Raw genomic sequence first — 22293 nt, 5'->3', positions numbered from 1 at the left:
ATTGAATCTCCATGAATGTCATTATATTTTCAGTGCTTACTCTACCAAGTAGCTGTCATTTTTATTTCACAACCATATCAATAAAATGCATAGTTTAATGCAAGTTTCCACTGCATGCAGTAAAATTTCTTTTCATGGTCCCTGGCAGCTCCTTGACTAAAAGTCATCAGCACAAGAGAGTGAAATGCTGACTGTAAAATGACTAAGATACAGTAAAGAATGCCAAATAACAGGAGGGGGGCAGCTGGAATGTTCAAGGGGGTGAGAGTGCAAGCAATAGAACATTTTTAGGGTCCCAATTGAAGCCTTTGGTTGGAATTGTGCATCGCAGCCTCGTCACGAGAATTGCTGCCCTATCAGAGACAGTCTGGGTGGAGTCACGGAGGTCCGCAACAGCAGAAAGCGTGTGGTACCGAGAGTAGGGAAATCACTTAACTGCGTGAGGAGCAAGTTGGTGCATGGTCCTAGAGTTTTAAAAATATATATTTTTACTGGGGTAAAGCACGCAAACAGCGACGGAGAGAACGGAGGGATTTTTGGTTGTATGGCACCTCAGCTGTGCGTCATGAATCCTGCGCAGGGATCGCCACCTTCAGCCGCACCGGGGGACACTTCCGCGGAGGAGCGCGCCTCGGGGGGCTCCGCACCCGAGCAGCTCGACTCGTCACCTGTCGCAAGGTGTAAAAGCAAAAGTGTGGATCTGCCTTTCAGCGTGGAGTCGCTCATGTCGGACCGTACGCAGGCTAGAAGTCAACCATCCACGGAGGCCAGCGCGCGAATAGAAGAGGACACAGGGCGCACTTCGCCAGTGGAACTAAGTCGGCTCAAAACAGAGAACGTGGACGTCAACGACAAGGAGAGCAGCCCCTGGTTACAGTCTTCCTACGCATCACCTCCCAGTGAGTGGACGCGCTTAATTATTTATCCACCATGTTCAAGAATTACAAATAAATCTATCTGTATTTATTTATTTTTCAACAGCGGAGAAAATCAGGAGGCGCGCAAGTAAAAGTGGTTTCGCGTTCAGGACTAGATTTTATTACATATTACATAAAATAAACAGCATCCCGAAAAAAATTAATTGTTAGTATAAATGTATTTTATGGCTTTTAAAACGAATGCGTTATTATTTTGTAGCGCTCTATAAAAGATATTGTGTAAACATTTGTTTTAAACAAGACTTAAGTTACACCGGATTTCACTGAACTACTTTAATATAACAACGTTGCTGCTGTGGTAGAAATGCAACGAATACCATAACGTGTTTCGATTAACGCACTGAACAGAGATGAAAATAACGCCTTATTATGCAATCTTTAATTTGCAAGCTACAAAACACAATGAAGTGAACATAAAGTTAACTCAGTGCCAATTAGACTATTACATAACGTTTTATTAACTTGTGCAGATGTTGTAATTAAGCGTTTAAAGAGACTTTAAATATCTCATTTTCTATGCAATTAAAGTTGGCTTTAATGGAATGATAGATATTTAATGATTGATGTGCCCTCGCAGGACTCCCCAGCCCGAGCCACTGCAACCTGCGCAAACACAAGAACAACAGGAAACCCCGAACTCCGTTCACGAGCACTCAGCTGCTGTCCCTAGAGCGAAAGTTCCGCCAGAAACAGTACCTGTCCATCGCCGAGAGAGCCGAGTTTTCCAACTCTCTCAGCCTCACAGAGACACAAGTGAAGATCTGGTTTCAGAACCGCAGGGCCAAGGCCAAGAGACTGCAGGAGGCCGAGTTGGAGAAACTCAAGCTGGCCGCCAAGCCGTTGTTGCCGGCCTTCGCCTTCCCTTTCCCCCTGAGCGCACCCATGGGCGCACCGGCCCTCTACGGGGTTGTGAACGGCCCGCGGCCCGCCTTACCGGTACCGAGACTATTCGGTGGACCCTATGGGATGTACTACTTGTCTTAACAACGCATTGATTGGACACTTTGCGTGAATGAGTGTGTGTGCCTTTGCCTTTCACATGACCTCCATGCCACAAAGCAACAAAAGTCTAATAAAGACATTCAAGTGAGAATATTTATTTAGTTCATATATATATATATATATATATATATATATATATATAAATGAAACTTCATATGTGTTAACAATTAATAATAACTAGAGCGAATAGACAAGCATTTTAATATTTTTCTTTTAACTTTAGGCCTTAATAATTTTCCACTTGACTGCAGGTTAATAAAAAATGGCGTTTTGCAGTGTAAAAAGCTGTCAAAAAGGGAAAGGGTTTCCTATCAAACTTAGATTTCTTAAAAAAAAAACAATAATTATATTCTTAAGAATGAAGGTGAAAAAAAACTGAAATTGAGGCAATTATCTAATGTTGGTGGTGTTTTAGACTTTCTATGCGTATTTATGTACAAAATTTGAACAGGATTTACAAGCCAAAAAAATGTATCATGTGACATTCTATAATTTGTAATCCAAAGATATAAGTAGCCAGTCAAACAACCTTGCACAGAAGACGGAAGAGCTACGAAGCAATAATTGTATTCAAATTTAAAATGGACCTTGACCTTTCCATGTGCATGTAGGTTACTCCACATTATGCGATATTCTTTTCCCAATATTAATAATCTTAATTTTTTTTTTTTTTTTGCAGTTTGAAAAGCTCTTAAACGATAACAGCAGGCACCATTTGTATCTGTAAATAAAGAATGATGACTTATTTTATACTCAAGAGTGATTGTGTGTATTTTATACTTGTTGGCTGAAAAAGCATTTGGGGAAATTAAAGTCTATTACAAATATACTGAACTTTGTTTGTTTTTTTTTTTTTTGGTTTTTTTTTATAATCTCAGTTTTGAAGCCATACAGCAAATAATGTGCGCATGTCACACAAAGGACTGCCTGAACAAATAATATGCAAGAAAACTATTTTATTTACTGTCATATGAAATAATAGAGCATACATTTGTGATTTCTGAGGAGGTTTCATTTCCTCCTCCCTCTGTGACCTCTGAAGCCTCGAATGGAGCCGTGACCAAAGCATACATTAGAGGGAACCCTAGGAAAAAAAATATATAATTAAGCGGGATTGTTCAATTTACAATGGAATATTTAAGAGGAATTCAAATGCTGTCACAAAGCCTGAATTACAAAATGTCTAAAATGTTATTAAAACATTCCTACTAACCTGTAAGAGTATCGTGGTTTCAGATGCTCATTTGTGTTGTGACCCGCTGTCAGCTCCTCATGTGAGGCGCCTTTTTCAGAAAAGTGGCTCCCTGCCGTGGACACGGGCATCTCCATGGATTCCTCTTGATCTGCCTGTTTGGACTGCTCCTCACAAAGAACCTCACTCGCATTATCCACCACCTCCATCTCCATGTCCATCTGCTGCTGCTGCTTTGTTGCCTGAGGTCTAACAAAAAAAAAAAGAATTTTAACTGAATTAGCTATACAAGGGAATTCACACATCTAAGCATAGTTGGGTAGTAACGTGACACATTTACGTAACTTTTTCTCAAAAAATATTTTCCATTTAGAAGAAACAGTGATTTTATTCCATTACCTTCCGCTCATAACTTTTATAACTCAGGAGATATCACATGATGCAATTTTATCAATCAAATGCAGCCTAGCAGTCACATGGCATGACCTCACACAAAGTCTCCACTGCCTCACATAGAAGCAAAGTTGTCAAAGTGACTCATTTGCATGAAGCATGGTAAAAACAACAGAGGGGAAAAAAATGGTTGTCTTAAAATTACGATCGAGCACTTTTGGTATCTCATCAGAATCACTCTGTCATCAAGATGTAGCAGAATAATTCATCTTTACTTGACTCATTTTATTCTATAAAGTAAACACACGTGAGTACAACTCGATAGCCTATCCACCTCTGAATACCAGTATGAATCATTTAGAGAAGTATTTATTTTTAGCGGTCAGCAAAGTTGATAGACATCTGCAGAAAACTATGCATTCAAGACAACAAAAAAGAAGCGCATAGAGAACGTTGCTGCCATCTATTGAGCAAATGATGCAGTCTCACCCTTTCTCTCTTTTGGGTTTGTCAAATCTGAAGTCCGGAGGGTACTTGTGAAATTGTATTAGGTGGTCCTTCCTGAGCGTGCTCGTCCTGAATTTGTGTTCACAGCCCTCCACCAAACACTGGTACTGTAAATCATGTATGCGATGTAAAACCGCTTTATGCAGACCTGCATTTATATTTGGCGGGCTTGACATGCTGAGTGTGAAAACATTTCGAATATGATGAGATTCCCCCACCTGGGAACGCAAGAGATTTGATTCCCGTGTTTCATACCATGTCTTGCCGTTGTGCGAGGACCATAAAGACAGAGTCGTGCCACTCCTGAATGTGAATGTCCAGGAGGCGAGCGGTGGGTAGTGAGCGTCGGCAGATGGAGCACACGTGTCTGTGTAAGGAGTTGTAGTGGTGCTCATACTCCTCTAAAGTGCCGTGGACTGCGTTGCAGCCAGAGATGTGACAGGCAAACTCTGAAACGCTGGGAAAAGAACAAGACAAAAACATTGATCTTCTGAGCCCCTGGAAATGAAAGCATTCAAAAACTGATTCTAAGAGCTAAATGTCAAATGTCATGCGTGTGTGAAACTGCTTAAATAAAGCTGAAAGTATATTGCGGTGCTTTATAGAAGGCAGTGGTGGGAAGTAATGAAGTAGAAATATTTTGATACTGTACTTATGCATATATTCCAAATATCTGTACTTTTGAATTTTGATTTTTCACGGCCTACATTTGAAAACAGAGTTATCCTCAATAGGATTGAAAGTGAGCTGAGTACTATTCCAGCTGACTTTGGGCCGAGAGGCCAGGTACACCCCGGACTGGGGTTCAACCAACTGCAAGATCTTTCGGAGTTCTATGGCGGAAAAACAGGGATAGCAAAAACAAGGAACAACGTGGAGCAGCGAGCAACAGATTTGGAGAGACTAAATATTTCCTATCCATGGCCTTATTTAAAAGAACTGGTGCAGTTGGCTCCAAGACAGACTCATGGCGACTATGTTGTGTCATGTGCCAATTAACATACGAGAAAAAAAAGTATTACCAGTATTTTTAACACCCACGAATATGTACTTTTACGAAGTTAAGTCCATTGTTTGAGTACTTTTGCCACCACAAATTAAAAGCTTTACCCACAAGGATGCACGTGTACAAGTGTCACACCTAAGGGTTTGTTTGTCGTCGTCTGCTTCTGAAATATATAGGCCTTGAAGATACAGGTGTCTTTCAACGTCTCCATCCTGAAAATAGAATGTCCACTGTGTGAAATAAAAGAGTTCGGCGCATCATTTCAAAAGTAATTCAGGTTGTCTTACCTCAAACAGCTCATGGTCCTTATGAAGGTAGACGAGCTGAGGGCTGAAGTTAAACGGGTTTTCCTCCTCTTGCAAAATGTCGTCAGTCGTGTAGTCTTCATTATTGCGGTTCCCCACCGTAGTTGGAAACGATTCTGGTTGTAGCATTCCTATTTCTCAACGTCCACGTTGTCAAAAATATTATAATTGTTTTTTTTTCAAGTCGTGGTTGCAGTTGCTCGTGTCGCTGAATGATGACGTCGAAGACTAAAGCCTAAAAAGATGAAGACAATTTTTTTTCCCGTTTTTGCAACAAAAGAAATAATTTCATGTTTGGAAATGTTTTATATGTATTTTCTTTTCTTCCAATTGATAGACCGATACCTAACTAAGCACTCGAAATCTATTTTCTGGTTATATTTATTTTATATGCAGTACATCAATATAGCCAGCAGATGGTGGCAGACATGCTGCACAAAAACTTTGGCTGATTAATTGATTGCATACATTTTATTTGACGCTATTAAACCCATTAATGTGTCAGAATGCAGCTTTAAATATATTATATTTCTTATTTCATAGGATGACGATCATTTTAAATTCGTTATTTTGGTTTTTCCGATGTTTTAGAGTTACAGGAAATTTGTGAATTTGTTTTAATTAATTTATTTTTTCTACCGAAAACAATCCTTTTCAAATGGATAGGACCTAATTATAACCTATATGGCGTCATATAATATACTTAACGGGTTTCCAAAGAGTAAAGTTTGTGCTCTTTTTTTTTTTTTAATTCTCTTGTGATTTCTCCGCGTCAGAGGGTCAGTTTGAGGAAATTACAACATAGAGGGGCGGAGAGATGGTTAGTCTTCGGCATTTTCTCAGACCATTCCAGCTCACAATGACTGATTCCGTCCGAGCAACATGACCCACTTTGGATATTTGATATGGATTTTCTTCTCCGTTTGGGGTATTTCTTTCTTTCTTTCTTTGTTCCTTCCAAATTACTTGCTTTCTATTTTCGTTCATATTTTTTTCTTTTTCTTTCTTTGTTGGCTCATTTGGGATATTCCTATTTCCAGGGGATGTATGGACTCATGTACCTCATGTGATGAAGTACCAAACTGTGACACCTCAGAAGCTGAAGAATTCATCTCACATCACTAATGTTGCCACCCATCAGGTAAATCATCTACTCACCTCACACACGCACACGCACACACGCAACAGCACAACTCAACTCTAACTTCTGAAACCACTCATGTACCTGTAATACTGTGTGTCTTGCGTAGAAGTATCCTGATGTACTGCAGTACTCTGTGAGGATTGCAGGACAAAATTGCACACTGCACCTGGAGAGAAATAAGTAAGACAGATTTATATTTGTCCACTTGAGTGTATGTTTGTGTACATACTGTAGTTCCATTTGCTGAGCTTTCAACCAACCTGACCATTTCAGGGAACTTATTGGAAAAACCTTCTCTGTGACACATTATTCCGAGCAAGGCACCCAATTTACAACGACGCCTGCTCTTAAGGTATGTGTTGTTAAATGAGGGTTGTGTGGTTAGAATTTGGAGTGTATGTTTTTAAAATACACCCACAAGAACTGAAATATATCAGTGGAGGGAAAGGTGGGCTAATGTTTTACTTTCAGGGGCATCACAGCCGACTAAATTTCTGCATAGTTTAATGTAATGATCAATTAAAAGTTCATTAATATGTGTTGGAATTTGTGGGTCAAATTGTTTTGGGCTTTTGGCAGCTAGATTAAATCGTATCGCGGACCGTACATGATCCGCAGACCGCAGGTTTCCAAACCCTTTAGGCTGACAAAAAAAAAAAAAAAGAATTTTGGGGGCCAGCAAATGTGGGACATGAGGCAGACAGGAAGTACAAAGAAAATAAATGAAATAAGGTTAACATATTCCTCTTTTGACAAGATTTTGTTGTGTTATCCAAAGACGGTAATTGTTGTCCATCTATTCACATAAGAAATTGAGATGACCAAGGTCTCTAGAATCCAGAGGTTCTCAAGTGCTCGTCTTTTGGGAGCCACATTTTCCAGTGGTCTTCAAGTTGTGACCCACTTTTGTAGAAGTCAGACAAGGAATATAAAATTATTCCCCAAAAATAGCTTGATCGTAAAACACGTGATTGCAACGACACATGCAATCTTTATTTGAGAGAAAATGATATTTTCATGTGGAAAGATTAATCAATAAAATTCAATTCCAAGGTCAGCGGTTCAAATCCAGGCACCTCTCCTTCCTAGTTGACATGTTCTCCACGTGCATGCATGTTTTTATGCTTCCTACAACATTCCACAAACATGCATGTTAGATTAATTAAAGACTCGAAAAGCAAGCCCGAATGGTTATTTGTTTTTGGAAAGTCAGCCTAACGAGGACAAGCGCCCTAAAAAACGGGCTCACCAGTTGCCAACGACTGCTGTCATCTAACCATGAATTGATTAATCATTCATTTGAGAGCGTATCCAAATACTTTGTGGTCAAATCATTTCTAATGTCCGTTTTTCAACACCGGAGAGTGTCACAGATTGTCATCAAGTCCAGGATATCCTGTGGCATCATACATCATACGCGTTGTACTTTCCTCAAAATTCGCTTCATATCCACCCAATCGCCGTGTGAGCTGGGCAGGGTTGATTACTTAATGACGCCGTTTCTTCCTCTAATGCTCATACGGGAAGTTGATTCGTAATGCTTATGTACGTTCTTTTTGATCATTTCCGACAATGACTCATAAAAGGTAACGTATCATGCTCAGCCTCATTTATGCTCTGATTAGGATTTTTGTGTTTCAATTTGTCTTTTCCTGACATGTTCAGAATCACTGCTACTACCACGGACACGTCGTGGGAGTGGACGGCTCCTCTGCCAGCATGGAGCTGTGCTCGGGATTAAAGTAAGCCTTTCTTCAACCCGCTCCCCATCCTGCAAATGTGATTCCAAACAGGTTATCGTTGCCATAGCATGGCAAAGATTTCCTTCAAGCCATTATGGCTCCAGATTGCCCAACCGTGACTCATGTCCTGCATGTTTCATACAGACTCCGCCATTAGAATCAATAAGATTAAGTCTAACTGTGTCTGACGTCCAGATGTTTCAATCTTAACATTTTGTCATATTTTAGATACAAGCATTTTTTTTACAAGATGAGAAGAAAAAAAAATGAGTTTGACATGAGGGCAATGCTCATCTCTTTCCCCTTTCTGAAGTTCCTGTTTTTTGTTTGAGGGGCTTTGTGCACTTCCAGGATCAGATGTACCTGATAGAACCCCTGGCTTCACAGCGGGCTGAAGTTGACAATGATGAGGATCTTCATGCAGTTTACAATTACAAACACCTGAGAAGGAAGAGGAGCTCCTGTTCCCATGGAAACACAACCATTTACTATGATCATGTCGCTCGTCCGTCTGGACTGTTCCAGCTCAGCAGTCTGGTAAAGACGCGAAAGAAATATACATTATTCAGTTCCGCGTTGTCAGAATTCTCAGATTATTGCATATTTAAGAAGACTTAAATTTCCAAGCACCCTACTGTACTGGTTATGTTTTTTTTTCCTCCTCCTTGTGAAATGTTGAACTTCCTCAGAGAAGCCGAGGCCAGACTAAAGACGGAGAACGAAAACCCAGAACAGTGGAGCTCGCGATGGTGGTCGACTACACAGAGGTCTAAAAAACATTTCATGTTCATCTACAATCTGCATTCCCTCATCAGGAAATCGTACTAATGTCAATGTTTTCCTTTTAGTACAAGAGGTTCGGTGATAAAAGGACGGTGGAGGCCAGAGTGCTTGAAATAGCAAACAATGTTGACCGGGTACGCGTCTCACACACAGACCGAAATAGACGGTACTGTGAAATAGATTCATTTTATAATTGACACGTTATTTTATGTGGTCTGGGAATATTTCCTGTGCTTGCACGACATAGCGTCTGGATAGCGGCAATTGAGAAAAAAAAGTGCGCCGATACGATCTGTTCCCTGCAAGTGATTAAAATGAGAAGTTCTCTCACTTAAACTGTGAATCTTAACACCTAAGCAGAGGAGTTTCACACATTTCGCACTTTATAAGTTTGCATATTCTCTTCGAATTTTGCCAACGTCTGTGACTCATCAGACAGTAGACCCAACAGTGGTGGTCTGCGACAGTATTATCGCGCACCCTCGCTCATGTGGTGCGTCGCGTCACGTCTGACTCGCTTTGCAACTTTTCTCTTTTAAGTTCTGCGACTTATTTGCTTCCCTTTTGAACGTGCTAATTCCGCTCTTGTGTTCCAGTTGTATCGTTCGGTGGGTGTCCGTGTGATGTTGGTAGGACTTGATATCTGGTCGTACAAAGATCAAATCGAGGTCAGCTCCAATCCCGAGCAGACGCTCAGCCGCTTTCTCGAGTGGCGCCAGCGGAACCTCCTGCCGAGGATGAAGCATGACAACGCACAATTCATCACGTAAGACTATTTCTTGGTTCACGTGAAGAGGCTTTCGTCTGCTCTGACTCGTATGGGAAAAATGTTCTCTTTTTATTGTTTAGAGGCTTGGATTTCGAAGGCACCACGGTCGGTCTTGCCAACACAAATGCAATGTGCACCTCGAGCTCGGGAGCGGTTAATGAGGTGCTTGCTTTCTTTCCTTTCATACAATTATTCATAATCAGCGGACGAATTTGATCAACTTTTAGCTGTGAATTGTTGGGCATACGATAACTACTACGATTGTGAAACCTGCCCGGCAACACGAGCTAGCGGAATTCTGATTGGATAAAAAACTCTCACCTAAAAATACAACACTTGGATGTAATATGACATCAAAATGAAGAATATGATCATTTTTTCTTAATTATGTTAGGTATGAACATGAGTAGATTGGTTGTTTCTATTTGTGCCCTGTAATTGGCTCGTCGCCAGTCCAAGCTGGAGTCTGTCTTTCACGACTCACACTATAAATATAATTTATAAACAATACAGGATATTGATCAAGATAATGTTGTGCCATAATGGAGGTATGGATTTCCCATAGCTGACGTCATGTTGTCCTTTAGCTAGCAACTTTCTAGTAAAGACTAACTCAGTGCAATTCGTCTATAATGCTTCAAGAGCCGATTAATCGAGAACAATCAGGTTCACTCAGTTGAGCAATTGATTTATAACAATATCAAAATAAAAAGCAAAATGGAAAGAAAGTAAAAAATCTCCACTTTTGAACATATTTCACATTTTCAAGAGTGTTAAAGGTAGTTCATAGTAGAAAAAAAAACTTTCTTGGACATTCCTCTTCTTCTTTTGGACTAAGTCGATTGAATTGCCTCACCAAGGCAAAGATCAGGAAAGGTGAAAATTCAATCCATAAATACACTTAACAGCATTTTCTAAATGTGAGTGGGCGTTGGACTTCACGGGTTCCGCTGTAATTCTGTTTCACATGTCCTAATAAACCTCTACACAGGATCATAATCATAACGCAATAGGAGTGTCCTCCACTATTGCTCACGAGATGGGTCACAACTTGGGCTTGTCTCACGATACGGAAAACTGCATCTGTGGTTCTTTGACGTCGAAAAAAGGCTGCATTATGGCGGAGAGTGTTGGGTAAGAATATTTACCAAGCCCGATTTCACGACGGGATTCTCAAAACACAAAGCAGACGTCATCTTGAATGCTCCTCTAGTGCCGTGCCTCCAGAGATGTTCAGCAGCTGCAGTCAGCAGCAGCTCAACAGGTTCCTGCAGGAGATCAACCCAGCTTGTCTGCTGGACACCCCCTCCACTGGCCGCATTTACGGCGGGCCAGTGTGCGGCAATGCCTTCCTGGAGCCCGGAGAGGAGTGCGACTGCGGAACTGTCGAGGTACGCTGCGCTCACATCAACATTTACATCGCCAAAGCTCAACAAGGAAGGCTCGATTGTAATACAACGTTCACTTCCAAGGAATGCACAAATCCCTGTTGCAACGCGACCAACTGCAGACTTAGCGCAGGAGCCCAGTGTGCTGAGGGTGAATGCTGCCACAACTGTCAAGTGCGTATGCAATCTCCGCATGAGACTCAGTGTGCTACTACGTGGCTGTAACAATTCGCCGGGCTCGTCACTTGTGTCCGATTAATTGCATGTGCGATCCATCGCCATTTGCAGCTCAAAGCGTCAGGCAGCGTCTGTCGGCCAAAGACAGGAAACTGTGACTTGGCAGAGCACTGCACTGGACTGGCCGCCTCCTGTCCTCCCGACGCCTACGCTCAGAACGGCCTGCCGTGCAACCGTGGGAAAGGATATTGCTACAACGGAGACTGTCCGTCACGGCAGCAACACTGCAAGAGGCTGTGGGGACCAGGTAGAACATGAAAAGGATTTTTGAATTTTGAAGAGGACTGGTCAGTCAACTTGCGTCTTGTTTATAGACGCTGAAGTCGCTGCAGATGCTTGTTTCTTCCAGCATGGAGGTTGCAGAAAGAGCCTGTTTATGCGAAGATGTCTTGGCCAGTATGTTTTCGACACAGTCCCATATTTGTCACATCAGCGTTGCATTCTTGATTTTGAGATTTATTGGTTCGTCTTGTTTGGTTGGCAGGGAGCAATCATGCGGGACACTTTTCTGCTCGGGAGGATGGGAGTTCCCAGTGACATCTAGGAAGTCATTTTACAAAGTAGGAAATGAGGAATGTAACGAGGCGACCATGAACCCTGAAGACAACTACCCTGCAGACCTCGGCATGGTGCCCACTGGTACCAAGTGTGGCAACAATATGGTAAAAAAAAAGAATAAAAAGTGTTGCTTTAGATTGTAGCGTTCCTGAGACTACATGAACTAAACTAGCTATTGATCCATCTTTAAGGTATGCTACAACCAAAAGTGTCATGACATCAGAAACATAAGAGCATATGGAACCAATGACTGCTCCGCCAAATGCAACAACCATGGGGTGAAAATCTTACCCACGCAGACACACGAACACGCGCAATATTTGAAGCATCACGAACTTGACTGAATTGATCTCCAAAACAGGTGTGCAACCATCAGAGCAATTGTCACTGCGATCCTGGTTGGGCGCCACCTTTCTGTGATGTGCTGCAATCGGAAGTGTCCCAAGGTATTACACACAGACACCCCGCAAACAAAAAAGAAAAATAAGCGTCAGTGCATGAAGAGAGGCTAGCCTTTCTCTGATTCTAGTTGTCACGCGAAGAAAATTCACTGATGAGCTCGGACCCGGGTGGCACTGTAGGGGTTGTATTTATTGCACTTCATCCGTTTGTTCTAAACGCAACTTAAGATGCTTATTTTGGCTCTCAATTGCTTCTTCACACAGCCGCGTGTAACGCTTCGGTGTTTTTGCTTACTTCAAGTCGCTCGTTCAGTTGAAGTTAACTCATTCACTATCAGCTGAGTGAAAAAAATGGATCTTTGACGTATTTATCCGTCAATGGCAGTGAGTGAGTTAAAGGTCCCGTACACACAACAGAATTACAAGATTTTATTCTGCTATGAGTGCAGATATTTAAACTCCATACACTCAGTGATTGCAGGGACAGACGAAAAGCCACATCTGTCCTTGCTTAATCCGTCCTTCTCATCTTCCGTCCCCAAAATGCTCATCCATCCATGACAGACCATTGCATCCATGGGATGAAATGCCCATCTCTGAGCAAAAGTAAGGAGAACATTTCAGATGCCTTGAAACAAACGGTAGTCTCAAATTGTAAGTGTCCAAGATAAAATTATTCGAGTATTTTCTCAAATAGTGGCCTTGCCTCTGTGCCCATTTTAAACATCAGGTTCACCGTGCCTCATCCATTTGGAAAGGCAAAAATCTCCCTAGAATAAATTGGGAAAAAAATACAGGTATTATCTTTAACCACCTCAAATGCTCCCGTATTTTTCAGACCAGGTCATTAAATAGTTCAATGGAAATGATTTGTGCAATAATCATGAATGTAATGGAAAATTGAAATAAAAGCGTGTATTTTACAAATCAAACAACGGTGATCCAAACTATTCTCTATGTATAAAAGATTCAGACAGACATCAAAGAGGAGTAGGAGTACAAAACAAAGCGAGGACAAAAACAGTGTGACTCAACTCGTATAATCAGATGCAAACAATTACACAAACATTGAGCAAATTGTACTGATAGGATGTTCAGTGGACTGTACATGCTCGTCGAAGACCTTGTTGAGAATGTGCTTGTTTTCATCGACACGTATTGGAATGTATTCCGCATGGAGTCGGACAACTGCGCTCTTGTGATCAAATAGAGACACCCGTCCGTATAAGCGATTTCACGGAATTCCCCTCGAAGATACAGTAATGACGTTAACTGACATTTACTGTTGCTTCCCCCAAGCGCTTAATGGATATTGATAATGTGATGTGTGTGATTACAGGATCGGAACTGGGGCTCATTGTGTCACTGGCTGTAAGCTTGCTCATAGTCTCGGCGCTGATCATCGGAGGTTTGATGTGCTGCAGCCGGAAAATACAACCTTCAAAGAGGTTTGACATTCAACTCTCTCGCCCTGACGGATCAATCAGCCGTTATGTCTTTTGATCTTAATGGCTGTTTATTTTACAGATGCCTCCAATCTACCTCAGGACAGACAAATCCTTTATTTCGATCAGGCAATGCACGGGGCAGCCCTTCTCTTCGCAACACCACCATCAGCAAGCCGACTTTTGTGGAGTCCTCCGCCACGCAAGTGTGTAAACCGCTTTCCTCGTCCACGGTGAGGCCATCGAGTACGACGTTAAAGGCCTGCAGAACAGCTCCCGAGGTTTGGAACCAAGATATGTGCAAAACTGCAGAATAAAACTAAAATACAGTCAAACTATTTTCTTCAGAAGATCCGTAATTGAAAGACGGGTTAATTGTTTTGCTCATAACGTACCCAAAACTCACACGTGGAGTATATCTTTCATAATTGTCTCTGTGGCTTTCCCCCCAAAGACCCATATTGTGTCTGGAACCTTTCACTTTCCAGTCACGAAACCAAGTCTTTACAAAGTCAGCTTCCGAAGGAACCACTCATCATGCCTTTTCTTTCCACTCCGTTGTTTCCTCACAGCCCCCCAGAAAGAAACCAACTGTACCTCAGCCATCAAAGAGCCCACAGCAGGTAATGTGATCCAGACGTTCGTAGCGAACCCCCACGAGAGCAACTCTTATCATCCGCAATGTTTATGTTTCTGCTGCGTTTTTTATTTAATTTTTTTTTTAGGGATTAAGGCCACTGTTGCAACCACCAGCAGTGCCGAGCAAGCCTATCTACTCTGAGGTAAGATAAAAAATTGGAATGGATTCAAATGTCAGTAAACATGGTTAATTGATTTAATATTACAGTCAGTTTGTGATGAATAGCATTACAAGTCAAAGTTTTACATTTTTGCCCGTTTTTTTATTTTAAATCTGCAAAAATCAACTAGCTTGATACAGGGCTGAAACAAGAAAAGGGCCTTCCTGCATAGCCCACCCATGATCATTAAAACTCATTCACAACCAGCCGAGTTAAAAAAAAAAAAAAAAAAAGTATCTTTGACGTCTTTAGCCGTCAATGGCATTAAACCAGTTAAGAGGCGTGCCCCAAAACTTTGGTCTGCATAACATGAATTGTCACATATTGATTTGTGATTACTTCCAGGCAAAGCCACTACCTCCGTCCAGACCTCTCCCGCCACTTACGTCCAAACCGGTAAGTCAACATTGAATCACGCACAAAGTCAATATTGTTGTTGTTTTGATGTAATCATCTGCTTTCTCACAGGTCACGAAGCCAAAAGCCGTCACGCCTCCGGTGAAGCCAAAGCCCGTCGTCGTCCCTCTGCCGCTGCCTCAAACTCAGCTGGTATGTTTTGACATCGCAGAGGTGCTTTCCTAACTCCGCCACGCCTCATCTTATCAGACTCACATTGTTATCCCTGAGGAATCCGCGTTCATGTTTGGCCATCAGCCCAACGCAGCCGTTGAATGAACAAGCAGTGGCTTGGTATGAGCTCCCTTGACAAGTAATATACAGTATCCAACAAGAGATGGCACAGCGACACAATGTTGCCGACTCATTGTGCCATTCGGAGTGAGCTGCGATCGGCTCTTGCATATTTTTCCCTCCTTCAGCCATTGTGGTTTGAAAAAAAGCAAGAATGGTATTATGAAATCTGCCTGGCAACACGAGCTTTCCTGAATTCTGATTGGATAAAAACTCTAACCTAAAAATTCAACACTGCCATATAATATGAATCAATGTGAAGAATATGATCATGATTTCTTGATTATGTTAGGCCAGCAGGGAAGTTCTTGGCCTTGCCCGCCCACCACTGGAGTCACCAATCAAAAGATTTTCAAACAAATTTTAACAGTAGCTAAATTTGTTGCTTGGTGGTTCTGGGTATGAGTTGCTACAGTTGTCTTAAAAATTGCTAAATCTAGCAACAAAAGTGCTACGTTCATCACTGTCCACACATCTGAAGAGATTGCATTGAAAGATGCTTCTGATGTGTGCTTGCTGATTGTATTTCTTTGTATAGTTTGCCGGGAGAGCTGCCCAGACTCAACTCGGTCGACCAAGATGACCAACGGGAATCCTTCCACACCTGAAATCCTCAGACACTGATGCTTTTATCTCACTGTCTACAAGGACTTAAAAAAAAAAAAGAAAAAACGCTTTCAGGAGACGTTGGTGTTGGTTCAAGCAAGGACGAGCTCCATCGGAAGGATCAACAAGAAAAATAAGCAAAAGTGCTTTTTTTTTTAACGCCATGAGGATTACCGCCGTCTGCCTTGCTTCCTTTTTAAAACTGTGACTGACAGCTGATTTGGCTGTGCCACAACGACAATGACGATGATGTGTTTGAAGGGAAACGTCCTCCTCCTCCTCCATCCTGGGATATGTGAACACTTTATGATTGCACTGCTGATGCTGTAACTTTTTTTTCTCATTGTTTTGGTACTAAGAGAAGATTAGGGATTTTCAAATATGGCACCTAAATGGGCACTTTAAAGATTTTTGTATGATAAGGACACAACGTAGACTAGGAATCTCTAAGTCCAGTCTTTAGGATCCCCTATCCAGCTTGTTTTAGATGTTTTCCAGGAATACATCTAAAACAGGTTGGATAGGGACTCCCGAAGACCGCGCTTCGAGACCCCTGACGTAGATTACACGAATTTGCCTTGAATCCTTTTGTGGGACTGTATGAATGTATGAATTTGTGGTTGACAATTTTCTTTTTCTCATTGCAACACATGTCGTTATAACTTCTCAAGGGATTTCTTTTTTTAATTATATGTCCTATGCAGCAGTCATCATCACATTGTCGCTTATAAAAGTTATAATAATAACTCATTTAACGAGGATTCAAATTTCATTCTGAGTTTCATTTCTATTTATAAAGACCATCATGTGTGCATGCTTGTGTCTAAATAAAATTTCCAACAACTTCATATTTTTTTCCCTGTGCAAATATTTGAGGACGTTAATACAGTACATCAGTACATCACCGTAGCAACTCCCAGATACCTTTTGCTGGCTGTGAGCAGGCTAGACGAAATGTCATTAGATGTCCACTAATCGCTTTGAAGCAATGAACTGGAATTTGCTTTTTTTATTTTATTTTTTGCCCCTTGTTGTTTAATAGTTGCAATATTTAACTATCCCAAATTGCCTGATTTCGCTTTATAACAAGCATGAAAACAAATGATTATTAATCAATACACTACGCTTCAAAAATTTGGGAGTCACTTTAAAATCAGTTTTTCATTTGCGAGACAAGGTTTTTTTTTTTTTATTTTAATTTCCAAATATTCCGACTGACAAATCGCTCAACCAGCTGTCTTGTCTCTTTCATTTGATTGATTGACTTTGAATAGATGAGAAAAAAATGTTTCTTCGTTGCCTCATTAGCGTGCTGTATTTAATTATAAACGTCGCTAAACCGCGAATAAGACACACTGTATCACTACACGACGTAAGAAGTACGTATGCTCACGTAACAGTGCTCCTTCCGCTCCGGGCCTTTACGCTGCGTTGCCTAGCAACGGCTCAAAACAACCCAGTCCGGTCTGTGAAACGGTCAAAATTTAATAGATAAGCAGACAAAAACGCGAATAGCGAATGGAGCGCGAGTTAGACGAGGACGAGTTGCAGGATTTGTACGCTTGGATCGATAAAATCCGTCTTTCAAGACCTAAAAGAAACATCGCCAATGACTTCAGCGACGGAGGTACTTAAAAGCTCAAACTCGGACATCAATGAGCCACAACGTTATGTATACCTGCGCAGTCTCATGAAAGTCAAGTGTAAGAGCGCTAAAGAACATTCCGCTTTTACCAAGAAAATAATTCTTATTTTTAATTGTCAAGAACAGAGATTTTCATGATTTTTTTTATGTGTAGGTGTAAAAATGAGTGCACTTGAATATTGACTAACAAGATCAAATCCTAGCTATGTATTCTGAGTTTATTGTGCTTTTTTACTGTGAGTTTATAATTGTATCTAAATATTAAAAACATTACTGTGTATGTGAAAAACACGTCTAAACCATAAATATGCCCCCCTCCTTCCCCAAAAATGATGCCCCTCCACCCAAAAAAAATCTTGTAATAGTGTGCCATTGGTAACCTCCTAACATCGATATAATATGATAATTCACGTATGTATTGCCTGTCTATCTGCAGTGATGATGGCCGAGGTGGTCAAACATTTCTTCCCAAAGATTATCGACTTGCACAACTACACGCCTGCCAGCTCCACTCAGCAGAAGCTCAGCAACTGGAACCTCCTTAACAGGCATGCATGCATTCATCCATCACATAAAAAAAAAGAATTTCCAGGCAAATGCCTTCGCAGGCCGTACACAGCACGCATAATGTAGGTTTCCCACCCTTGCCTATCTTTGTTGCGTAAGAGTAACTAATAAAGTGACGAGTGAGTGTGTATCTTAAACACACTTGACTCGAGGGTTCCTGTGCTGTCTTTGTTTGGCTGCCGTAACCGAGGAATAAATTCACACAGCGTAAATATTTTTTACAGTATAGCCCATAAATAAAGTTGCACTGATGGAAAATGGGCACAATGGGAATCCAGAGTGTCTATTGCCCCCCCCCCCCCACTACTCCCAGTGGACATGTCAACATTCAGTGGCTGAACTTAGCTAAACTCTCTTCATCTGGCCATGAGACTCCGTCCAAACACAGTGAAGGACCATTTTAAATGGCGCACGGCCAGCCCCGAGGATCCCTGTAGTGTTTATCATCACAACATGCAACGTCGGTACAAATCGCCTTCCATCTGCAGCTCCAGTCCTAATTGCAAACAGATGTGTGTGCGTTGTTGAGTGTCCTTTTGCATACACAGGAAGGTGTTTTCTAAGCTCAACTTCCACGTGCCTGAGAAGTCGGTGAAGAAGATTGTACTGCGATCCGCCGGGGTGATCGAGAATGTGCTGAGCGGCCTCAGGGAGAAGATCGAGCAGAGGTTGGACTACAAGGCACATACCATATCCGTATGTGATCTGCAGTAAGCTTACGTGGACATGTATTGTGTGCGGTGTGTGTTGCTAAATGTCTGTTTTTAATGCAGGATTTGGAATACTATGACACCAGGAACCCAGAGAAAACGCTCACGGGTAACTACATCCTTCATTATCTTAGTGCTCATTTTAACGACTATAGAGTGGTGCTTTACAAGTTTAATTTATTTGGTGACCACGCTGTTCAAAACACTAGTATCATATTTCCCCACTGAAATGAATGGAAAGGCCATTAACTCATTCACGACCAGCCCAGTAAAAATAAATGGATTTTGACGTATTTATCCGTCAATGGTATTGAATGAGTTAATCAAGGAAAATAATTTTTTATAATGTACTTCTCAAAAGATGAATAAGATGAAATGTGATGAAGTAAAACAGTTTTTGCACCATGATTTAATGCTGCAATCCATTTTATTGTGCTACTCCTTCTGATGTACCTGCCTTATTATTATTATTATTATTATTTCATAGAGGATAAAAAATAAAAGACTGAGTATTGTTAAATTATTTGTCTAGGTGTGTTGAGCCACCATTTTGTGGACAATGTCCGTTGCTTGAAAGGCTGTAAAACTGCAACTATCAATGCTAACTGTTAGCATGTCAAAAGCAGCGGGCCATTCTTAAGGCAACGTTGTTCGGTTGTTTTGAATAGACAACAAGTTATTCTCTTTGTATGGTGCGAGTGGCATTCAATTGCTTGGATCGTTTTGTTTCATGAATTAGTCGCCATTTGCCGAACTGCTGCTAAATTTCAAAATTGCTACCATGGCGATTTTGAAAATTGCATTTGACTACAGCACAATGTCGATTTGAATTTGATTAATTTTTCACCCTTAACTATGGTACACCTTCACATGCTGATTCTCCAGGATTTTGCCCTAATCCTGTCTGCTATCCGCCCATTAAGTGCAGGTCTTCCTGTCTGGATCGTAGCGACCACACACACACGCGCGATAAGCAAATGTCGCAACCTTTTGGGCGTCAGTCGCTGACACGGCTCTCTTCCAATTCTCGCACCTCATCCATCCCCGCCAAATAACCTTGTGAGCTGACCCCAGACCAGATCCTCTTTCCTCTCCACCACTCCACCCTGCGTGCTATCACAGAGAGACACCGAACACACATCCTTATATCAGCAGATGACCTTATCACTGAGCAAAGATCAGCATGGCAGAACTTCAAGGCCTTCCCTCCCTTGTTCTGCTTCTCCTCATCATGCTCATACTCCCCCCCCCCTCTCTCATTGTTTGTGCTCCGAAGATTTACCGAACTTCTTAGTATGTCCAATAACAGCAAATCATTCACCTCTTTTAAAAGAGTCAACATGATTGTGGAGGGAGTGTCCCATTTTTTTTCTCTTCTCTTTGCTTCAGAGCTTAGTCAGAGTGAAGCCCGATATCTGTCCGAGATGGTACGTGAGGAGGTGAAACGGGAAGACAAGTTAAAAATGGAGACGAGGTAACAAAATAAAGCTTCACATGGATCACGGCCATCGACCAAATAAACGGAAAAATGAACTACAATCTTATAGGGGGGAACATCCTGGTTGCATAAATATACACACCCTTCAGGTGTATAGATATAATGCTTCACTGATGGTATGCTATATGTTTTATAAGAAAAGCTGAAAGATGAAGAAAACGGGAGATTGCTGTCACATGCTTGACACAGCCAGTACTTGCCAGAAATTCCTCGAACTTATTTAACATCGCTTTAGGCTTTTTCACAGCCGCCGCTAGATTTCGTCTGGACTTTTCAGCAATTTTGGGGGCAAGTCATGTTTATTTATTTATTTTCCCGTTATGGTATTTTTACAGGGCACTCCAATTTAGATTTTCATTCTGCTATTTAACAATAAAAATAAATAATGCACCACATTTATATGGCATGTTTCTGTTACACACTCTAAGCGCCCACTATGGATATGGTTGACTTTATGTATTTCCATTTTTAAAAAAGTTTCTTTTGATCTTTAATGTTGCAGCAAACTACAACACACAGCTCAGTTTTACTCCAACTTGGACCCAGCTGTACGCCAAATTCTGAAGGAAAAAGAACATGCGGCCATGGCTTTGCAGGAGACAGTGGAGGTACACACACACACGAACACCCCCTCACACACCAATCTGGGAAACACATCGCTAGACTTGTCCCATTTTCCTTCTCTGCTGAAAAAGAAATTAGGTCATATAGACATTTTGCAGGTGTGTGTAAGCGTGTGCGGAAGTGTGCGCACGCATATATAGCAAAAGCTGTGTCAGCAGCGTTGGTCAATGAGTCAGTTTCACCTCAGCGGATGTAGCTCTCAATGTGTGACAACATCTGCATGTGAGGCAAGAGGCTGCACAAGGACACAAATGTGCAACACTTCCTCTCTTTTTTCATCACGCATCGCTGACTTAAGTCAATACACTCCCTGTTGTTTTCCCATCTGTGCGTGTGTGTGTGTGTGTGTGTATAGATCCTGCAAATGAAGGTGAGCAAGTTGGAGCGCCTGGTTCAGCTAAAGGACATGCGGATAGACGACCTGAAGCACAAACTGGAGATGTGTACCTGTTTGAAAGGAAACATGGATTCTAAATCCAGCAGCATTTAAGCCCTTAAAAGAAATACTTGCGTCTCAAGTTATTAGTAAAGCACACTTGGAATTATTCGCTTCGATTCGATTAAACCCTTAGAAAAAAAAGAAGCGAGGTTCACGTGTGTTTCACGGTGAAACCAGGATTGTTTTTCCTGTTGGAAATAACGAATATCTGAATAATCTCGTCCCGTCACAGAAGTGTAAAAAGAAGTTACTTTCAAATGGCATTAGCCACCAAGTGACTGACCATATCGTTACGAGACAGTCAGCAGCTAGCAGTTGCTAGCCGCTAGCTAACATTAGCGGTGGACTGCACTGCCTGGACGTTCACTCTTTTCTCAGCCTTGTAATATTTTCTTGCTGAGTCTGGTTGAGGATTTTTGCAATAGTAAAAAAAAAAATGCGAGCTGAACTGAGTATTTGTTACATTGAGGACTTGTCTAATATGAATTTAGTAGCGTTTTACAAATGCACTGTCATTGATAGAAATCTGAAATCTTTTCAATGGTTAATTTTTTTTAATTATTGGAAAATTTATACAATTTTAATGAATGTCAGAAAAATGTTATGACATAGCACTATCTGCTTGAAAATTATGAGATTAAGTTTTTTTTTTAATGAGAACACTGACAATGTTGTAGTATTTAGTCAAAAGTATAACACAATAGTGAAAAATTGTTTTTTTTAATCAAGTTTACAAAAATTATACAATATGCACAGATATAAAATCTGTTTAAAAAAATGAAGGGAAAAAAAGCAAATGTATGATTACTGACTAAATTGTCACGATAACACTAGTTCAATATTTCTTTGGTCTAAATTGGCTTAACTTGTTTGTAATTAAGTATAAATTTAAGTATCCCACAAC

The 22293-nt window shown here is 41.1% G+C and overlaps 4 protein-coding genes across 5 annotated transcripts; 3 read left to right on the top strand and 1 right to left on the bottom strand.

The window, feature by feature from the left end:
• The first annotated feature begins 391 nt into the window (after positions 1-391).
• On the top strand, positions 392-2089 carry msx3 (muscle segment homeobox 3). Its single transcript, XM_088304935.1, has 2 exons — positions 392-899; positions 1516-2089. Exons 1-2 carry the CDS (start codon positions 545-547, stop codon positions 1920-1922), a joined length of 762 nt encoding a protein of 253 aa, XP_088161061.1. The 5' UTR covers positions 392-544; the 3' UTR covers positions 1923-2089.
• Positions 2090-2876: 787 nt separating this feature from the next.
• Positions 2877-5576, bottom strand: znf511 (zinc finger protein 511). The gene is made up of 6 exons (XM_088304933.1): positions 5326-5576; positions 5174-5250; positions 4288-4489; positions 4015-4139; positions 3154-3381; positions 2877-3024 (listed from the first exon to the last, which is right to left on the bottom strand). The coding sequence occupies exons 1-6, from the start codon at positions 5470-5472 to the stop codon at positions 2952-2954; spliced, it is 852 nt and encodes a 283-aa protein (XP_088161059.1). The 5' UTR covers positions 5473-5576; the 3' UTR covers positions 2877-2951.
• A 567-nt stretch (positions 5577-6143) lies between these two features.
• Positions 6144-16754, top strand: adam8a (ADAM metallopeptidase domain 8a). 2 transcript variants are annotated; one of them, XM_088304932.1, is made up of 25 exons: positions 6144-6271; positions 6384-6484; positions 6597-6667; positions 6761-6839; positions 8153-8229; positions 8562-8766; positions 8919-8996; positions 9078-9146; positions 9609-9778; positions 9862-9943; positions 10773-10915; positions 10995-11172; positions 11254-11343; positions 11458-11653; positions 11721-11802; positions 11891-12068; positions 12156-12242; positions 12326-12410; positions 13705-13813; positions 13893-14091; positions 14383-14433; positions 14536-14592; positions 14956-15006; positions 15079-15159; positions 15839-16754. In XM_088304932.1, the coding sequence occupies exons 1-25, from the start codon at positions 6226-6228 to the stop codon at positions 15881-15883; spliced, it is 2610 nt and encodes an 869-aa protein (XP_088161058.1). In that variant the 5' UTR covers positions 6144-6225; the 3' UTR covers positions 15884-16754. The 2 variants fall into 2 exon arrangements, with proteins under 2 accessions (XP_088161058.1, XP_088161057.1); XM_088304931.1 differs by having other exon boundaries at positions 6594-6667.
• A 598-nt stretch (positions 16755-17352) lies between these two features.
• Positions 17353-22293, top strand: spef1 (sperm flagellar and cilia associated 1). Its single transcript, XM_088305072.1, has 7 exons — positions 17353-17533; positions 17988-18099; positions 18667-18814; positions 18892-18937; positions 20218-20302; positions 20829-20934; positions 21306-22293. The coding sequence occupies exons 1-7, from the start codon at positions 17425-17427 to the stop codon at positions 21438-21440; spliced, it is 741 nt and encodes a 246-aa protein (XP_088161198.1). The 5' UTR covers positions 17353-17424; the 3' UTR covers positions 21441-22293.

This window comes from Idiotropiscis lumnitzeri, chromosome 9 (genome assembly GCF_059441095.1).
Source record: "Idiotropiscis lumnitzeri isolate Australia: NSW breed Sydney's pygmy pipehorse chromosome 9, RoL_Ilum_1.0, whole genome shotgun sequence".
Lineage (NCBI taxonomy): Eukaryota > Metazoa > Chordata > Actinopteri > Syngnathiformes > Syngnathidae > Idiotropiscis > Idiotropiscis lumnitzeri.
This window is presented reverse-complemented; position numbering and strand designations above follow the sequence as displayed.

Coding starts and splice junctions, on each gene's coding strand:
- adam8a (XM_088304931.1), top strand. CDS start 6,226: ATGACCCACTTTGGATATTTGATATGGATTTTCTTCTCCGTTTGGG. Junction 6,485..6,593: donor CTAATGTTGCCACCCATCAG/GTAAATCATCTA, acceptor TGTCTTGCGTAG/AAGTATCCTGATGTACTGCA. Junction 6,668..6,760: donor CTGCACCTGGAGAGAAATAA/GTAAGACAGATT, acceptor TGACCATTTCAG/GGAACTTATTGGAAAAACCT.
- spef1 (XM_088305072.1), top strand. CDS start 17,425: ATGGAGCGCGAGTTAGACGAGGACGAGTTGCAGGATTTGTACGCTTGG. Junction 18,100..18,666: donor AACTGGAACCTCCTTAACAG/GCATGCATGCAT, acceptor TTGCATACACAG/GAAGGTGTTTTCTAAGCTCA. Junction 18,938..20,217: donor CCCAGAGAAAACGCTCACGG/GTAACTACATCC, acceptor TCTTTGCTTCAG/AGCTTAGTCAGAGTGAAGCC.
- msx3 (XM_088304935.1), top strand. CDS start 545: ATGGCACCTCAGCTGTGCGTCATGAATCCTGCGCAGGGATCGCCACCT. Junction 900..1,515: donor TTCCTACGCATCACCTCCCA/GTGAGTGGACGC, acceptor GTGCCCTCGCAG/GACTCCCCAGCCCGAGCCAC.
- znf511 (XM_088304933.1), bottom strand. CDS start 5,472: ATGCTACAACCAGAATCGTTTCCAACTACGGTGGGGAACCGCAATAAT. Junction 4,140..4,287: donor TCGCACAACGGCAAGACATG/GTATGAAACACG, acceptor CATGATTTACAG/TACCAGTGTTTGGTGGAGGG. Junction 3,025..3,153: donor AAACCACGATACTCTTACAG/GTTAGTAGGAAT, acceptor TTTTTTTCCTAG/GGTTCCCTCTAATGTATGCT.